The sequence below is a fragment of the Malaclemys terrapin genome, chromosome 11 (assembly GCF_027887155.1).
Source record: "Malaclemys terrapin pileata isolate rMalTer1 chromosome 11, rMalTer1.hap1, whole genome shotgun sequence".
Taxonomy (NCBI): Eukaryota; Metazoa; Chordata; order Testudines; family Emydidae; genus Malaclemys; species Malaclemys terrapin.
Window position 1 is genome coordinate 42751042 of NC_071515.1, and position 16990 is coordinate 42768031.

At 41.4% G+C, this 16990-nt stretch overlaps 1 protein-coding gene across 3 annotated transcripts in view; it reads left to right on the forward strand.

The window, feature by feature from the left end:
• LRP2 (LDL receptor related protein 2) overlaps positions 1 to 16990 on the forward strand; it is a 175712-nt gene that overhangs the window by 156408 nt on the left and 2314 nt on the right. For 2 of the 3 annotated variants that reach the window (XM_054043686.1, XM_054043687.1), the window contains exons 71-78: positions 1056 to 1175; positions 5537 to 5627; positions 6184 to 6251; positions 6395 to 6515; positions 10148 to 10277; positions 12296 to 12406; positions 12592 to 12699; positions 16287 to 16358. In XM_054043686.1, coding sequence (XP_053899661.1) covers positions 1056 to 1175; positions 5537 to 5627; positions 6184 to 6251; positions 6395 to 6515; positions 10148 to 10277; positions 12296 to 12406; positions 12592 to 12699; positions 16287 to 16358 — 821 coding nt within the window. The remainder of the gene's footprint in view (positions 1 to 1055; positions 1176 to 5536; positions 5628 to 6183; positions 6252 to 6394; positions 6516 to 10147; positions 10278 to 12295; positions 12407 to 12591; positions 12700 to 16286; positions 16359 to 16990) is intronic. The other variant, XM_054043688.1, reaches the window with a different exon arrangement.

Consider the following 16990-nt stretch of genomic DNA (forward strand, 5'->3'; position numbering starts at 1 on the left):
ACAGTGCCTTCAGAAAGCTTAGTAATAACCTGGGAAATGGCAGATCTCTAAGCAAATGAAGTACGTATTTTTGAAAGCATAAAGATGGAACTGGGATTGATAAGTGTATTAACTATAGACAGATAGAGAGAGGGGGGAACATATAAAATAAAGCAGGGTTTAAACACAGAAGAACAATACATTTCTCTTTTGCAGTCATTTAGCACAAAATTATGTCTGAGTCCATTTTCCCCCTCCTACAGCTTCTACACAGGAGGCAACAATAATTGATATTTGCACTCCAAAAGCACAAAGTGCAGGCAACTCATTACTGCCTCCTGTATAGACCACCTCTATCTTAACTCTCCTGCAATGGCAAGTAAAGGCAGGGCTGCCCAGGAGCAGTTCATACTACTCTAGCATGCTCTTCCTAGAAGGCTTCGTCTGCACTATGGTGGTGTGTAGTGTCCATGTAGCCACATGCCACAGTGAAAAGCAAGGTGTGTCCACATGGCGGTGTGTAGCTACATGTGAAAGACTCCAGCAGCAGAGAGAGGGGCAAGGAAAGGCTCTGGCATGGGGGGGCAGCAGGGAAAAGCTCCAGCAATGGGGAGCTGGCAGAGTGTTTTCCCACTGCCTCTCCTGTGCCATAGCCTTTCCCCGCTGCTGGAGTCTTTCACTGCAGCAGGGGGAAGGGCTCAGCCACAGGGAGCTGGTGGAAAGAAGCAGGCAGTGTAGATGTACCTGGAGTAGGCATGCTTCGTGGTGCTCAGACAATGGAGATGTTCTGTTCCTTCACCTCCTTGTGCACTTGATTCGAAAGCTATAATTTAGCCCTTGTAATGAATCTAAAAGAAGACAGAAGATTTTAATATAAAATACAGTATTTATAAGCCATCTTGGTTGTTTTACATGTAGAAAAAGCACTTGGTTTAGAATTTTACTGTAACAATCATGAGCTACTTTGGTGACAGGTGGAAAACCCCCTGTTTATGTCTCAGAAATGCTGCTAGAATGCTTCTCCAGTTTAACCTTTGTTATATCTCCAGTTAACCTTTGTTATATCTGCATTTCAGTGCCTAATCATTGTAAAGATGTCTGCAGCCATCTCTGCTTGCTGAGACCAGGGGGATACACTTGCTCTTGTCCACAAGGGGCTCGTTTTATAGAGGGCAGCACCACAGAGTGTGATGCAGGTAGAGTGAATTGTCCAACTGCAAACAGAACCACTGACTGAGTAGTATTTTCCTTTAATATGTCATTCTGATTTGGAGGGGGAATGTACACCTCTACCTCAATATAACGCTGTCCTCGGGAGCCAAAAAATCTTACCGCGTTATAGGTGAAGCCGCGTTATATCGAACTTGCTTTGATCCGCTGGAGTGCACAGCCCTGCCCCCCCGGAGTGCTGCTTTACCGCAGCATATCCAAGTTCATGTTATATCGGGTCGTGTTATATAGGGGTAGAGGTGTATATAGCTTTTCCATGACTGATAAAGCATTCTTGAATTAGAAATACAAACTGGGAGGAGGGTTCTTCAGTGGTTAAAGCAGAAGCCCTGAAGCCAGGACATGTGAATTATATTGCCAGTTATACCACTGATTTGCTGTTACCTTGGTCAGGTCACTTAACTTCTTTGTACCTCAGTTTCTTCATTTGTAAAATAGACATGATAACATCAACTCTGTAAAATTTGCCAGGTTTCAGGTCCAGCTGTGAAACAGGCCATTGTTCATAAAAACCGTTCACAAGTGTACAGCTGTCTCCAGAGACTCCTGGCGAATTGTTTCTAACGAGTTGAACCAGAACTGCAGACCCATACACCCTTGACCTTTGGGGAAGTTAGGTTCCAAATGCGGATTCAAACTTTGTAGCCTAGGTTAGGTCCTGTATACATTACAGCTATAGCCAGGGGACCAAGTTACAACATGGATACAGATGGAGTGTAACCTAACCCACTAGAGATGGTAGGAAATTTTCCAGTGGAACATTCTTCGTAGGAAAATGCTAACTTGTTGAAAGCAAAATGTTTCACCGAACTGTTTCAGTTTTGGAAAAATTTTGTTTTACGGGGGAAAAAAACAGAACAGCCTTCTGATAAGGTCTAAACATTTTCCTTTGACCTTTTTCTGAATAGAACATTTTGATTTTCTGTTTCAAAATGGCTTTTTGTTTCAATTTTAAAAAAATTATATAATATTGTATAATCTTTTTAAAGATCAAAATGGGAACAAAACATTTCAATTTTATCAAAACATTTCGATCAACCCAAAACAAATCTTTTTTTTTTAAATTTCATTCTGTGGGTAACTGGAATGTTTTATTTCATTCCATTTTGGAATGGAACAAATTTGAATCATGGAATTTTGCATGAAGCAGAAAATCTAGTTCCCACCCAGCTCTACAAACACTCCATAACTGGGCTAAAAGCCTTGGTCAATCCAGGATTTTGACCTGACTAACGGATATGATTGGCATCAGCTGCGCTACAAGTTTAAGCCATGAGCAACCAGATTCTTTTATTCTGTTATAAACCATTTGTGTGGCTTATCATGCAAACCTTTTAAATATAAGCATTCAGTGCTAAATTGTAGAATTGCACCAGACCCCACACAGTGCTATCAGGAGCACATGGGAAGTACAGTTGCTGTTTCTTCCTTGAGCACACACCCAAAGCGGTAGAGAGAGGTATGGGGTCCATGAGCATGCTCCCACCTCTCTCCACCCTCAATAGATAAGATGGGGGCAATACCCAGGAAAAGTCCTTGCACTTTGTGAGTGTGAGGGTTGCCATTTTACTTAGCTGTTAACCGAGGTTCCAGGTGTTCTCTTCTTTGTGCACCCAGGGAGTCTGGGTTATGGCTTAGTTTGGTTGATAGCACCTCATCATGACAAAAAGTACAAAAGATGAGCCAAACATATCCTAATCTTATTTGCACCTTGATGGGCAATAACTATAACAAAGGGTTCCTTGTGACACTAAATCTAGGCTACTTCTCTACAGTTAATCCATCTGCAGGATTAAGAATGACCATTGGTAAGACTGAGGCTATGGTAGCACAGGGAGGAGGACCCACCATGAAGGATATTATAGACAGAGCTTAGAAAAGTGAAAGAATTTAAATACCTAGGTCAATGATTGCTGGCAATGGCACCCTCCTGAGACATGCCCAGCATTGTAACAAAGCTGCTTCCTGCAGTTATCTGTGAAAAAAAGCTGCTAATAATGTTAAAAGGTAGAGTGCATTGAAATTTGATCCATCCCTATGTATGAAATGGAGACTTTGCCAGCCACAAGAAAAGAAATCCGTATGCTCTCCTCTATGGAAATGAAGATGTTAAAATGGTTAAATGGCTGGATGCTCTATGATAGGCAGCTTAATGAGATTGAGAAGTTTCTAATGAGAGTTGCCCTAATTGAAGACAAGTTGAGGGAGCTAGTCTATGTTGGTATGGACATGCCCAGCAGAGACCCAAGAGTTACATTGGTAAACCCTTGCAGTGATCGTGGACAGAAGATGATGAAAGGGGAGGCCAAAGACCCAGTTCATGGACTGGATATCAGTGGAGCTTAGAGAGACCAATTTGCCTGACAGCCAGGTGTACAGTCATGAGTTTTGGAAGAGGGCTATAAAAGTTCCCAACCTCAAATAGGGAAGTGGCAAGATAGAGGAAGAGTTAATCTGTCTGCTATGAATTGCATTAGTCTTTTTTCAGGTCAGCGACAGACAATTTCACAAGCTATTCCACAAAGATAGTGCCACCTCTGATTTACATTTACTCAATACTCTATGGTACTTTGACACAAGATACTATTTAAGCATTAAGTATTGGATCATCTCCAGGCAGGCCAAGGAGATATTTCAGTTTACCGCTGCATCTCATTAGTATCTAGCACAAGTTTGTTTTGAACTTTGAAGCAACAACCTTGCAAATTGCTTTAGCTACATTTTATGACAGTGATTTGCTGTTTATTGCTCATAGCGCCGGTATTTGTTACCCTTAATTAAACTGCTTTAAATAATCTCACCAGAGACGAAGAAAAACAGGTCAAGATTTTGTTTTGGAAAAAAATAATTGTACAACAAAAATATTTTACAATATTGGGCCCAGTGACTCAATTTTCTGTTTCTGTTTGGAACTTTGCTTTAAGCTTTTATGTAATACCTAACTACACAGTGGGGCTTAACCATTTAGTTGTCATATAGTTTTGTTTGTTTTTTATCATTTTCCCAAATTAAGGCCTCTAGTTGGAAGCAGAGACCTTAGCCCCAAATCTGGGATCCCTATATAAGCTAAATTACCATTGACATGAATAAGAGTTTTGCTTGAGTAAAGGTTTCAGGAATGGACTACTGGTGACTGAAAAATAGGTAAATTGAACTACATAAAAACTGTTATGGCTCATCTAGTATATCTAGGTTGTAAGTGTAAGAAAGAGAGAGCCAAAATGCATCTTTCATGTATAGACTATAAAAGCATAGAGGATTCAGACCTTTTCCATAATATTTGTACCATGCTTTTTAGTGTGTAGATTTCCCGAAATTTGAATTAAGGTCCGTAAAATTATACTTTAAAGAACCTTACTCTCTTTTGGAAGATCTTCATTAGATTCAATATCAAAACATCAGAAGAATCTCTGTGGGTTTCTCTTAAAAAATGTACCAATCCAATATTATATGGTTGTGTCTCTGATCCAAGTCAGACAATGTTGCAGCCTCAGGAGGTACCTGAAGAGTGACTGAAGCAGTAGCATGACATTTAATGGGCTCCAATGCTGAATAATGTGGAGCTTGAGCTGCTTTGTGTTGACAGAGCACAATGTAGATAATAAATGGAGACTCCTCGGGTTTGGGATTTCTCCCCCTTTGTCATTGTCCTACTTGGGACACATCAGAGGTTCTTTCCTCCTGTTTAAAAGCAAGTTTCCATCCACTATTGCCCTCATTCTCTCCAAAAATAAATGCATCATTTCTGGACAAATCACTTAATGACCATCCCTATGGGGCTGAATCTCCCAGCTGGCTTGAAGAGGAGTTTGGGACAGATGAGGTAGGATAATGTTGCATTCTGAATTTTGAGCCCTGCAGGCAGGGAACAGGAGATTTGCTTGACCTGACCTTGCTGTGTCCATAACTTTCCAGTGTTAGAAGCATACACTGCAGTGTCCAGCAATTTTCATTTACATTTCTTCATTGTATATGCAGGAGAAAATGTTGAAACCTGCACCCTTCTTGATGCTACTGAACCATTTTTACTGAATAACCCCTTATTATGCAAGAACAGAAGTTTTACCTGGATTAAAAATTGTATTTTGGCAGGACAGTAAATATAGTAACAACCTATGTCCCTGGCATTAAGAGCAATATTTTCGAAAAACTGCATCTGAGTTTGAATTTGCAAATGTCAGCACACACTCAGTTTGGGTGATTGCATACACAAAATTACAAGCCTGGTTGAAATTTGGCCCTAAAAGTAAACTTAAAAAATTGCATGGTGGCACATGCTTTGCTGAGTATGGCTTATTAACACATGCATGGCTTTCCATTTCTGCAGCCATTGAATCCCCTCCAACAATGCCACCAGCATGTAGGTGTATGTATGGAGGAACATGCTATATTGATGAAAATGATCTTCCCAAATGCAAGTAAGTCAATGTTGTAGTGATCGTAGGTCAGAGTTTGCTGGTTTTTTGGGCAAACTAGGGTTCAAAATGTAGTTACAATGATGCATTAACAGAAGATCTAACACATTGATAATAGCATATTTGTAGCAATGGTAGGAAAAATTCACATGACCATAAAACATTAGCAAATAAGTAGTTTGAAACTAAAAGGTTTGGAAAGGGGGGGAAAAAGCAAGCCATAAAGATTTCTCTAGTACAAACTACAAAATAAAGGCAAATTTGGTGAGGGGGGAAAGACCTGTAATGCAAACGGTATGAGCCAGTAGGTGCCGCCGATGCTCCACGGAAACCAAATCTCCAAACTTTAATTATCTAGTTTCTGATTCAGCATTACCTGTATGTCTATTTCTAAGCAGATAACAGGCATATTATTTTTACAGTCAGTGAAACATGTAATTACTAAGAAGTGAGTTGAACTCTACTGCCTGTAGGTAAACATTACAAAATATAATAATAAAGCTTATCCACTAGACTTAATAAAAGACAGACGGTTAAACTAGCTCCCTTATATTCACAGGTGTTCTTATGGCTACACGGGAAATTATTGTGAAATAGGATTGTCAAAGGGAGTGCCTCCTGGAACAAGTAAGCTTCAAGTATATATTAAACTTGGTAACTGAGCTAAGTCACGTGTCAGTTTAAGGTCACCCTTATACTTCTGACAGGGCTCTTTTTAACTTTTGAGGTATGCTTGTTTTAATATTTACTTACTCTTCTATCTCTGGTAGCAGCAGTAGCAGTGTTGCTGACAGTCATTCTAATAATAATAATTGGAGCATTGGCAGTTGGAGGGTTCTTTAACTACAGACGGACAGGCTCCCTCTTACCAGCTCTTCCCAAACTACCAAGGTACGTTTCACAAGACAGGTTGTTGATTACATTTGTAATCAGATGTTTACATTTGTGACTGAATGTTTCTTAAGGATATGATATGTCTACTATATACCAGTTCTACAGCAGTGGTTCTCAAACTTTTGTACTGGTGACCCCTTTCACCTAGCAAGCCTCTGAGTGCGACCCCCCTTATAAATTAAAAACACTTGTTAATATATTTAACACCATTATAAATGCTGGAGGCAAAGCGGGGCTTGTGGGGGGAGGCTGACAGCTCGCAACCCACAGTTTGAGAACCCCTGTTCTACAGGCACAAGGGAAGTGCAGGGTAAAGGCAATTCCTAAAGATTTCTGCTTCCAGATAATAACAAAGCTGGTCATACCTGACAACAAAGATTACCATATTGTCACACTACTCTGGGTCCCAATTAGTTTTCACATAAATAAATACAACATGCTTTTTAACTGGATATTAGACTGGGTATTCAGTTCAGAGGGATGGCTAAATAGGTTTATTTTAATTACTTTATCAAAGGTTGTAAGACTACAACTCAGGCAAGTTAGATACAGGAACTCTTTAACCATTAGAAGGCTGAGCTCTTCTGTAATGTTGTACTCACCTGCAAGGAATGCTATGTTTATGTGAGGCAGGAGACCTCTGTCAGGTCACTGGCCACCTGAGAAGCACAGCAATCCAGTGAAACTCAACTTCATGAATTATTATTTTTTTTAAAGTTTGATATTTTAAAGTGAAAAAAGGGAGATGAAGATCATACTTCTAAAAAGAAGGGACTCAGAGCACAAGCAGGTTTTTAAAAATTTCTTTGAAAATATCTATTTTATTTAAAACGTTTACTCTTTTTTCCTTTCAAACTTAAAATTGGTTCTTGAAGTAATGGGTGAGAAATGACACTTTCAGCTGCAGATCAAACTTGTGTGTGCGCGCAAATTTGTGGGTCGGTGGCTAGGTGCTAGTCTACACACACAGTGTTTGAACCAATGTAACTATCGTGGGTTCCAAACCATTATAATTAAGTCAGTGAAACTTGTAAAGTGGACCCGGACCTAGTTATACTCATAAAAAAGTGTTTTATCTTGGTATGCCAAAACAAGCAACCCCCATATACACACTTCTATATCTATTATATCTGCATCCACACTAGTGATTGCCAAGGCCGGCTCCAGGGTTTTGGCCGCCCCAAGCAGCCAAACAAAAAAAAAAAAGTCGCGATCGCGATCTGCGGCAGCAATTCATCGGGAGGTCCTTCGCTCCTAGCAGGAGTGAGGGACCGTCCGCCGAATTGCCGCCGAACAGCTGGACGTGCTGCCCCTCTCCGAAGTGGCCGCCCCAAGCACCTGCTTGGTAAGCTGGTGCCTGGAGCCGGCCCTGGTGATTACACTAACTTAATTATATTAGTTTCTGATCTGATACAGCTAAATGGGTGCAAAAACTGTTGTAGACCAGCCCTGAGAGGAAGTGTTAGAGTTCTAACTGTTGGTTGCTGACAGTAATATTCTGTTTCTGCGCTGTTTCATGGAAATGGTCATTGCATCACCAGATACTGAGTAAGTGAAAGTTTTAAAACACTTACCTGTCCTTTACTATTGTCAATTTCCATGAAAATGGGGTCCACTGAAATAGAGTTCTAAATCTTAGTCCTCTAACTACTGGTTCTCATTTTAAAATCTTTTTCAATGAGTATGGCTTAGCGCTAAAGTCTGTCGTTGTTCAGCTCCTCCTAATAGGCTCTCCCTATGCAATGCACTGTCTCAGTGCATGTGGTCATGTCCTCTGTTGGTGGTTCCAGCAACTATAAAAGCCTGCTACAGACATCTAAAGGAATTCTCTTTTAGCTCAACACATAGGGCTTGTCTTCACTGTAAAGTGTACTTGAATTATAACTTGTGTTGCTCCCAACTTAAATCTAGTCCACACACAAAAATCCTTATTTGGAGTATGGTGGTGCTTTTAACTTGAAATGACTAGCCCATCAGAGGTTATAGTCTAAAGCTCAAGGTAGCACAATTCATTAGCTGTTAACACAACCACTCTGCAACATGGACTTAGGCTGGCTCCACTTGAGTGCTGCTAGCCCTCCGTTAGCTTCCCACAGTCCCCTTGAAAGGACAGACAAGCTATCCCACAGTTCATTGGGAAAGAATTCATAGAGCAGCTCAACTTACTTACATGCAAAGAACCATGTGATATGCCCCCAGAAGTCTTACTGCCAGCAGGCGCGGCTCCAGGCACCAGCGCACCAAGCACGTGCCTAGGGCGGCAAGCCATGGGCGGCGGCCTGCCGGTCGCCATGAGGGCAGCAGTCAGGCTGCCTTCGGTGGCATGCCTGCGGGAGGTCTGCTGGTAACGCGGATTCGGCGGCATACCTGCGGGAGGTCCACCAGTCCTGCGGCTTCGGCCGCAATTCGGCGGCGGGTACACTAAAGGCGCGGGACCGGCGGACCTCCCGCAGGCATGCCGCCGAATCCGCGTTACCAGTGGACCTCCCGCAGGCATGCCGCTGAAGGCTGCCTCACAGCCATGCTTGGGGTGGCAAAATACATAGAGCCGCCCCTGATTGCCACACATGAGTGAGGTCAGTGCCAGGGTGGACTGAGCAACTTTAATGTTATTTAGCAGTGTGGGTACTTTCAGTCAAGCCAGGTTAACTCAAGAGAAGTAATTCGAGTGTAGATAACCTGAGTTAACTCTGTAGTGAAGGCCTCTCTTTTAGTTGCTGAAGGTCCTGTTTTTGACCACTGTTAATATCTTCATGTGTAAGGCCACAGTTCATATTACTTAGAACTGATACTCTTCCTCTCACCCAATTTCTAAAATTGCTCAAACAATTGCAAGCCTAAATTGCACCTGCAGTTATCACAATTTCATGTGCAAATTGGGCATTTACATGAAAATACCCATGAGGAACCTAAATGGTTATTTGTATGCATCGACAACTAATGTATACAGACAATTCCTGAAATTTTATCCTCCAGTTAGATATACAATTGTAATGACATTTTTGTGTATGCTTTGGGCTTTTGCCTTGTGGAAATCTGGCCCTAAGCTTTTAATAAGAATTATGCTATTGAATAGTAAAATGTTTTAAAAAGACAATGGATTTATGAATGTCAGGAAAACAAAATTGAAAATAAGACTAACCAAATTGTAGTCAGCATACCTTTTCTTTTTTAATGACTTAGTATATCTCACATATAACCAACCCTGAGGTTCTTACTCCTTATTCGGCCAGAAATGCCATTCTATTCAATGAGAGGTTCGCTGAACTGAAGAGTAAGTAAAGCTTCTGGAGTTGGCCTATAGAGAGAATGTTTCAAGTTTCCTAAAAAAAACCCGGAGTACTTGTGGCACCTTAGAGACTAACAAATTTATTAGAGCATAAGCTTTCGTGGACTACAGCCCACTTCTTCGGATGATATGCATCCGAAGAAGTGGGCTGTAGTCCACGAAAGCTTATGCTCTAATAAATTTGTTAGTCTCTAAGGTGCCACAAGTACTCCTGTTCTTTTTGCGGATACAGACTAACACGGCTGCTACTCTGAAACCTATCAAGTTTCCTAGCAATAGTCACACAGAACATTTGATTTAAAAGGTTACTGTCCAAATAATTGATTTTTTATTTTTGAAGCTTAAGCAGTCTTGTAAAGTCCACTGAAAATGGCAATGGGGTGACCTTCAGATCTGGAGCGGATGTGAGTATGGACATTGGTGTGTCTGGCTTCGGAGCTGATTCTACTATAGACAGAGCAATGCAGATGGTATGGCTCAATTCCAAAATCATCTTTAACATTTTCCCTTGTTTTGTAGCTGTTTTGTGTGTCAAATGGAAGAATTTTATACAGAAAGAGAATGAGATGATAAATGCACTATAAACAAAGAAGTGAATATTGAATTAGGTTACTCTAAAGAAGTGAAAGCAAAGAGTGTTCTCTGAGATAATATACTTTTCTCAAGATTTATGTGATAAAAATTAAATTAATCATCTGGAAATACTTCAGCATATCATCAAGGGAATGAATGGCCACTTAGTCCTGTAATTCTACAGATATTACTAGATCTCCCTGCAAAGGTTTTTGTGTACTTGGGCATCTCGTGGAACAAGTAAAAATGTGCAAGTTACAAAGGTTCCTGCTTCCTGTCCCCTGTAATATTATACATAACTGAGGCTTCAGACATAATATTCAGAACAGTTACAGGAAATACGACTTTCTGCATCGGATTGTAAACTTGTGAAATTCACTACTGCTGGAAGTCTGTGCAAAACCTGGATGTTTCTATCAGTTTTTGAGACATGTCAGATTTTATCCAGGCTGACTTATTGCCATGTCTGAGAAATAGCACTGTTTTTTGAGTCTTACACGATAAAACTATGAATTGTTCCCTGTGAGCCCCTCCACTAGCATGCAGAATCCTTACTTCCTCACTTCCTGCCGCTGCTTCACAGCTCCCTTGGGCTCCCTGCTGCAGATGTAACTTCCTTCCTTCAGGGGTGCTCTGTCTGCTAGCAATCTCACTCCACTCCCTAACTCCAACCAGGCTTCTCTCATTGAGTGAGAGCCAAAGATTTGCTCTCATTCTTGGTCAGGCCCTACCTGAGCCACATTCAATTCTTTTAACTTCTCCCTCCAGGTTTGACATTTACTGCAGGTGTAGCGGATGGGAGGCTGATTGCGCCCACAGGCTCTCATTCACCTGCAGGCCCAGTGTGGGATCGGTACACTCCAACACAGAGTACATCTAGCTGCTGTTAGCTGCTGACACAGTCACTCTGTCGCATGAATGGAGATTAGAACCACTCAAGTACTGCTAGTCCTCCAGTGCCTTCCCACAATCCCTCCCTGTTCCCAGAAAGGACAGACAAGCTCTCCCACAATTCACTGGGAAAGAACTCATAAAGCGGTTCAGCTTACTGTTGCAGAAAGAAATACACATAAGTGAGTCCTCAGGTGCTTGAGAATTGCCATGGCTGCTGGCAAGGAATTGTGACCTGGGGGAAAAGGGGTGTGGCCAGGGCGAACCTATCCCCCAGCAATACTTGGCAAACCAGAGTGTTTAGAGAGGCCTTCATGTTGCTCTAATCTGCCCCAGGGGAATAGCCCAGCGCTCAGTCCGCCAAACATTAAACGCTGTTTCTGGCAGCATCTTTATACATCTACCCAGAGCATTGTAGCCACTGCTCAGGTCTGGCACAGTATGTGTGAAGTAGCTGCCATTTATATTATGCTCTGCAGGAATGCAAAATGGTCTATTTCTAACTTAATTCATAGGTTTTAAAATGAGCAGATAAACTTGTGTTTCTTCTGCAGAAAAATATAGCAATCTCCCTACTAGGGTAATGTGAATTGATCCCATTCTGTAATATTTCAGATACCAATGGTTAATTTGTATGTCACGTTGAAGTCTCTACAGTGAAACACCTGTTTTGGGATTATGTTTCCTTTGACATTTCCTTGCTCTTAATGGCTTGATTTGTGGAAGCCGTCCTTCCGCTTTGTAGCACATTTGGAGTAAATGATTGAAATGGTTCTTTTTTGCCTAGCTATGACATGGACTATGAGCCATTCTTATGTGTTCAGGCTTTGAATGTGATGTACTCAGTGGTGATCTGATAGACGATTAACAAGTCGTTGAGTGGAATAACGCAGGGTAAAGTTACAAACTGAGTTTCATAGATAACTTGACAAAAATAAAAATGTATTTCTCCCTGAGGCAAAGGATTAGATTACAAAGTGCTGGTTATGTTATCCGTATATTATACTGTGGTTTTTTTTCACAGAATGAAAACTTTGCTGTGGAGTCAGGGAAGCAGCCAATCACGTTTGAAAATCCAATGTATATAACCAGAGAAGGTGGAGCCAGTGTAGTGAATGTAGCTCAGCCTACATGTGTAAGAAAGAAATTGAGTGTTGCTTTTCTTCTTTCCTTCTTACATCCTTATTCCTCTTCTATGCACTGGATCTTTCTTTCTCTATTTCTTTTTTTATTATTATATCCGTCCTTGTCTGTGGGTTTTAACTTTTTCTCATCATTACTAGGATCTGTATAACCCTTTTAAATTATTTTTACAAACAGGTAACCGCATCTAATAGTGAGGAAAATGAGAATTTTGAAAATCCTGTCTACTCTGCTGGAGTATCTGCTAGTGCACAGCAACCTCCTGCAAGCACAGAAACAACACAGGTAACACAGTGGTGCTTAAAATTTTTTAGAACGGCGCTAATTCATTGCTGTATTGTTCTTAGTCTTTGAAAATCATTCAGTGCTGCAAACCCAGAGCACTGTTTTATTTGTGATCAGTGTTAGGATTTCTGATCTCTCACACCTAATGCAGGAAAGATGTGCAATATAATTTTCACTTTGCGTAAAATAATGACCTGGAGTGAAATTGACACATCTCCCTGCACAAAGTCCAGCTAATCAGGCTTTATATGACAGTAACAAGGCTGCAGTTCATCCTCTCTGCAGTTGCTATTCCAGCATGCAAGCTCTTCTTCAACCTCCTATACAAGGCTTTTGTCAAAGCATCTCTGCAAGAGTTCTCTTCCCTTCTCCACCTCAAGGATCCACTTCATGGTAGTCTATTTACAGTCTGTGCAGAGTTTGCCTCCTCATGAAGTGCAGAGATCATGCTATGCAACTACTCCACTCAGGCACAGTTCCAACACAGCACTGCCATAGGGATTAAATGTCTACACTGCAGTTATAAACCTGCAGCTGGCCTATGCCAGCGGGCTCAGGCTCACGGTGCTTAAGGGGCTGCTTAATTGTGGTGTAGATGTTCGGGCTCCGGTTGCAGCCTGAGGTCTGGGACCCTCCCATCTCTCAAGGTCCTAGAGCCCAGGCTCCAGCCTAATCCTGAATGTCTACACCCCAATCAAACAGCCCGTTAGCCCGAGCCCATTAGCCCGAGTTAGCTGGCATGGGCCAGCTGTGTGTTTTTAATTGCAGTGTAGACATACCCTTAGGCACCTGATCTACCCACAAAGTTGCACCAGTTTAACTAAAGATATGGTGGGGCACTGGTTTAGTTAAACCAATATGACTCTGTGGGTGGACACGCTTACATCCCTTTAAATCTGGTTTACAGCCATTTAGACAAACCTTTAAAGAGAGGTTGAGGGCATTTGGTAGCTCACAGAAAGTGTCTGTATCTCAAAGGATATGGCCCATAATCCTTTTTGCTATTCTTCCCTGCCTCTGCAGCACAGAGGCCAACACTTCTGAATACTGAGTATGCTTGACAGTTGTAGGAACCAGCTGCTAAAATTTGTCAAGTTTTATTTCCTGCTAAGACTATTTCAGCCCCAGATGGCTTCACAGGGTTCTCTCTGTTTCTCTCCAGCACTGACTATGCTTGTGACATTGAAAGTACATTTGAATAGCAGTAGTGGTACCTCTGCAGTGAAGAGCCTACCAGTGTTTCCATTATAACCCTCTCTTTTCAGGGCCTTCTCTCAGCATGAAAGTTGCAATGTGAGCAGGGAGATCCTCAGCTGGTGTACATCGCCATAGCTCTGTTGCCAATAGTGGAACTATGACAGCTTACACCAGCTGAAGACCTGCTCCCTCCCACTTGCAGGATAAGTGATATTTTTTAACAAACATCCATACGCTCAGCAATTAACAAACAAATCCCTACTGAAATACATCTGCATAAAAATAGTTCCGTTTTTCATAGACAGTAACACTACACTTTGATCTAAAATCTGATTCATTGTAATGAAAATGTAAGAGGTTTATCGTTTGTGTAGTTTAATCATGTTTTTATATTCTACTTGTAACCATAGCAACATTAAGCATTGCAATTTCATGCATCGCCTGCATACAGAATGTTTGTTTCGAGTATTGTCGAGTATTTTCAGTGTTGAAGATCAAAGAATTTTCTCACCTCGCTTAGTCATGTGATTCCTGGAAGTCACATTATTATTTCTGAATAATACATATAAGCAAAGGCTATCATATCTCTTCAGCTCATCTCTCACATAAATTACCAATTGAGGCTCACTATGAATTTCAGTGGGCATGTGCCAGAGAATATTTTGCTGGCTGCATGCCTGTTGCTAAGGAAACGATAACAAAGTGCATATTATTGAAGTTTTCTTGAGGGGCAGAGGAAGTCCGTTAAGGCAATCAGGATAGGGTTTTGCTTGTGGTGGAAGCAAAGTCCCAGGCTTATCTGGTGAGTGACTGAAAGGCTGAGTGCTTAGCTTAGGTGCTAAGTTATCCTTCCTATTGAATCAACCGCATGCAAATGTAAATGCTGATGCTGCAGAATGATAGAGCATCCCTGGAACTTCTCTGGTAACTGAGGCTAAACGACATCTATTGAATTACATTAGTTAGTGATGTGGCTCTTTACAGGTCAGCATTCTATTAGGGCCTGATTCTACAATTTTCTCCTTGTGGATGGACCCGAGTTTCCAAGCAGAGCTCACAGGGATTTGTATCCCTGCATATACTTGAGTGTTGCTCAGTCGTTACAGTAATTTCTCATTTTATAATTTCACACCTGTTTTTTCTTTTCCATTTGATTTGCGTAGAGTCCATTTGTAGTGTTACTCTCTATAAATAAATGTTGCCGTTTTATCTGCTGTCATTTTACCTTGTGGATACTGTTTTAGTTAAAATAACAACAATTGGCCTATTAGATCGGAAACTGGACAGGAACCCAAGAGAACTGGGATCTATTCTAAGCTCTGCTACTGACTTGCCTGACCTCTGTTTCCCCTCCTTCCCTTTTTCTGTCTTGCCTACTTCGAATGTGAGCTCTTTTGAGGCTGTCTCTTTCCATGTGTTTGTAAAGTGCCTAGAAGTAGTGGGGCCCTGATTCCCATTGGGGCCTCTAGCTCAGTGGCTGTCAAACTTTTGTACTGGTGACCCTTTTCACACAGCTAGCCTCTGAGTGCGACCCCCCTTAGAAATTAAAAACACTTTTTCATATATTTAACACCATTATAAATGCTGGAGGCAAAGCGGGGTTTGGGGTAGAGGCTGACAGCTCGCGACCCCCCATGTAATAACCTCACGACCCCCTGAGGGGTCCTGATCCCCAGTTTGAGAACCCCTGCGAGCTGCTACTGTAAGCAAATAATGCTAACAACAAAAGGGGGGTGAAGGGGAAATAGTCTAAGATGAGCTCATTTGAATGACAACATTGAGTATCAAAAGGTAGATTTAGGGAGATGACTGTTAGCCCATACAGTGACTTAAAATAAGAATTAATTGTGTGGTAGTGAAAACCTAGTTTATTTTCCCTGTACTGAAGAGATCCAATGAATTGCCTTCTGTGGCTGGTTGACTGATGAAGGATTAGAGGTTGTGTCAGGAATAATAGTATAACTGGCCATTTCAGGTACCATTTGTGGGTTCCATCTGATATGTTTTTTTCTGATGAGCCTTCATAAAACCCCAAACAAACAATGCCTATACTCTTAAGGAGAAATTACATTTTTAGCCACTTTAACTGTGTTGTTACATTTTTCGTTTCTTCCTTTACAGACGGGTTGTCATTTTAACAATTGTCGAAGCACTTAGAATCTGAGATAGGCTTTAAAAAAATTACACCAAAAGAGCTTAAGTAAAAATAAATAAATAAATAAAATGGTGATGGGTTGAACGTTTCCTGAATAAAATCATTTACGGCTATAGCCAATAAGAAATGCTATTGAAAACCCTCCCTCAACAGTATTATCATTTTGCAAATGAAAGGGGAGAAACTGTTGTGCTAAAGAGTTTATTAGTAAAGTTCTATTATTTTTATCTTTCAGGAAACAAAGTGGAGTTTCTTCAAAAGAAAACTGAAACTAAGTACTAATTTTGAAAATCCAATCTATGCAGAGGTAACTCTGAATTGTATCACTCTCATTCTCAGCCTGCACTTTTCACCTAGCTCACGAGCAGGGCTGGTTCTTGTAGTGTGGGAAGCATGAATTAACGTTTGTTTTCATAGTATAAAGATTATGGATAAGAGTCTGTGCTGCACCAATAAGGGGCACCACACTGAACATGCAGCACGGGAAAAAGGGGCTAGGGTGCATTTAAAGCCACAGTTACACCCTCCCAACCTTAGGCTGTTTCTGGGGCTGAAGAAGCTGCTGGCATAAGTCCCCAGGGCTATCTAAGGCTATGTCTACACTATGCACCTTTTAGTGACACAGCTGTGCCATGCCTCTAAAAGGTGGGCAGTGTAGCTACTCTTTGTTGGCAGGAGAGAGCTCTCCCACCGATAAAATAAATCCACCCCCAACGAGAGGTGGTAGCTTTCTCCCGCCGACATAGCACTGTTCACACCGGCACTTTTCATCAATAAAACTTTTGTCATTCAGGGACGTGTGTTTTTTTCACACTCCTGAATGACAAAAGTTTTACTGACGAAAGTGCAGTGTAGACAAAGACTAAGTTACAACAGCCCCCTGGCGCTGCCCTATGAGCCACATCACTGCCCAGAATCTCTGAAGTGCTGCAAGCTGTG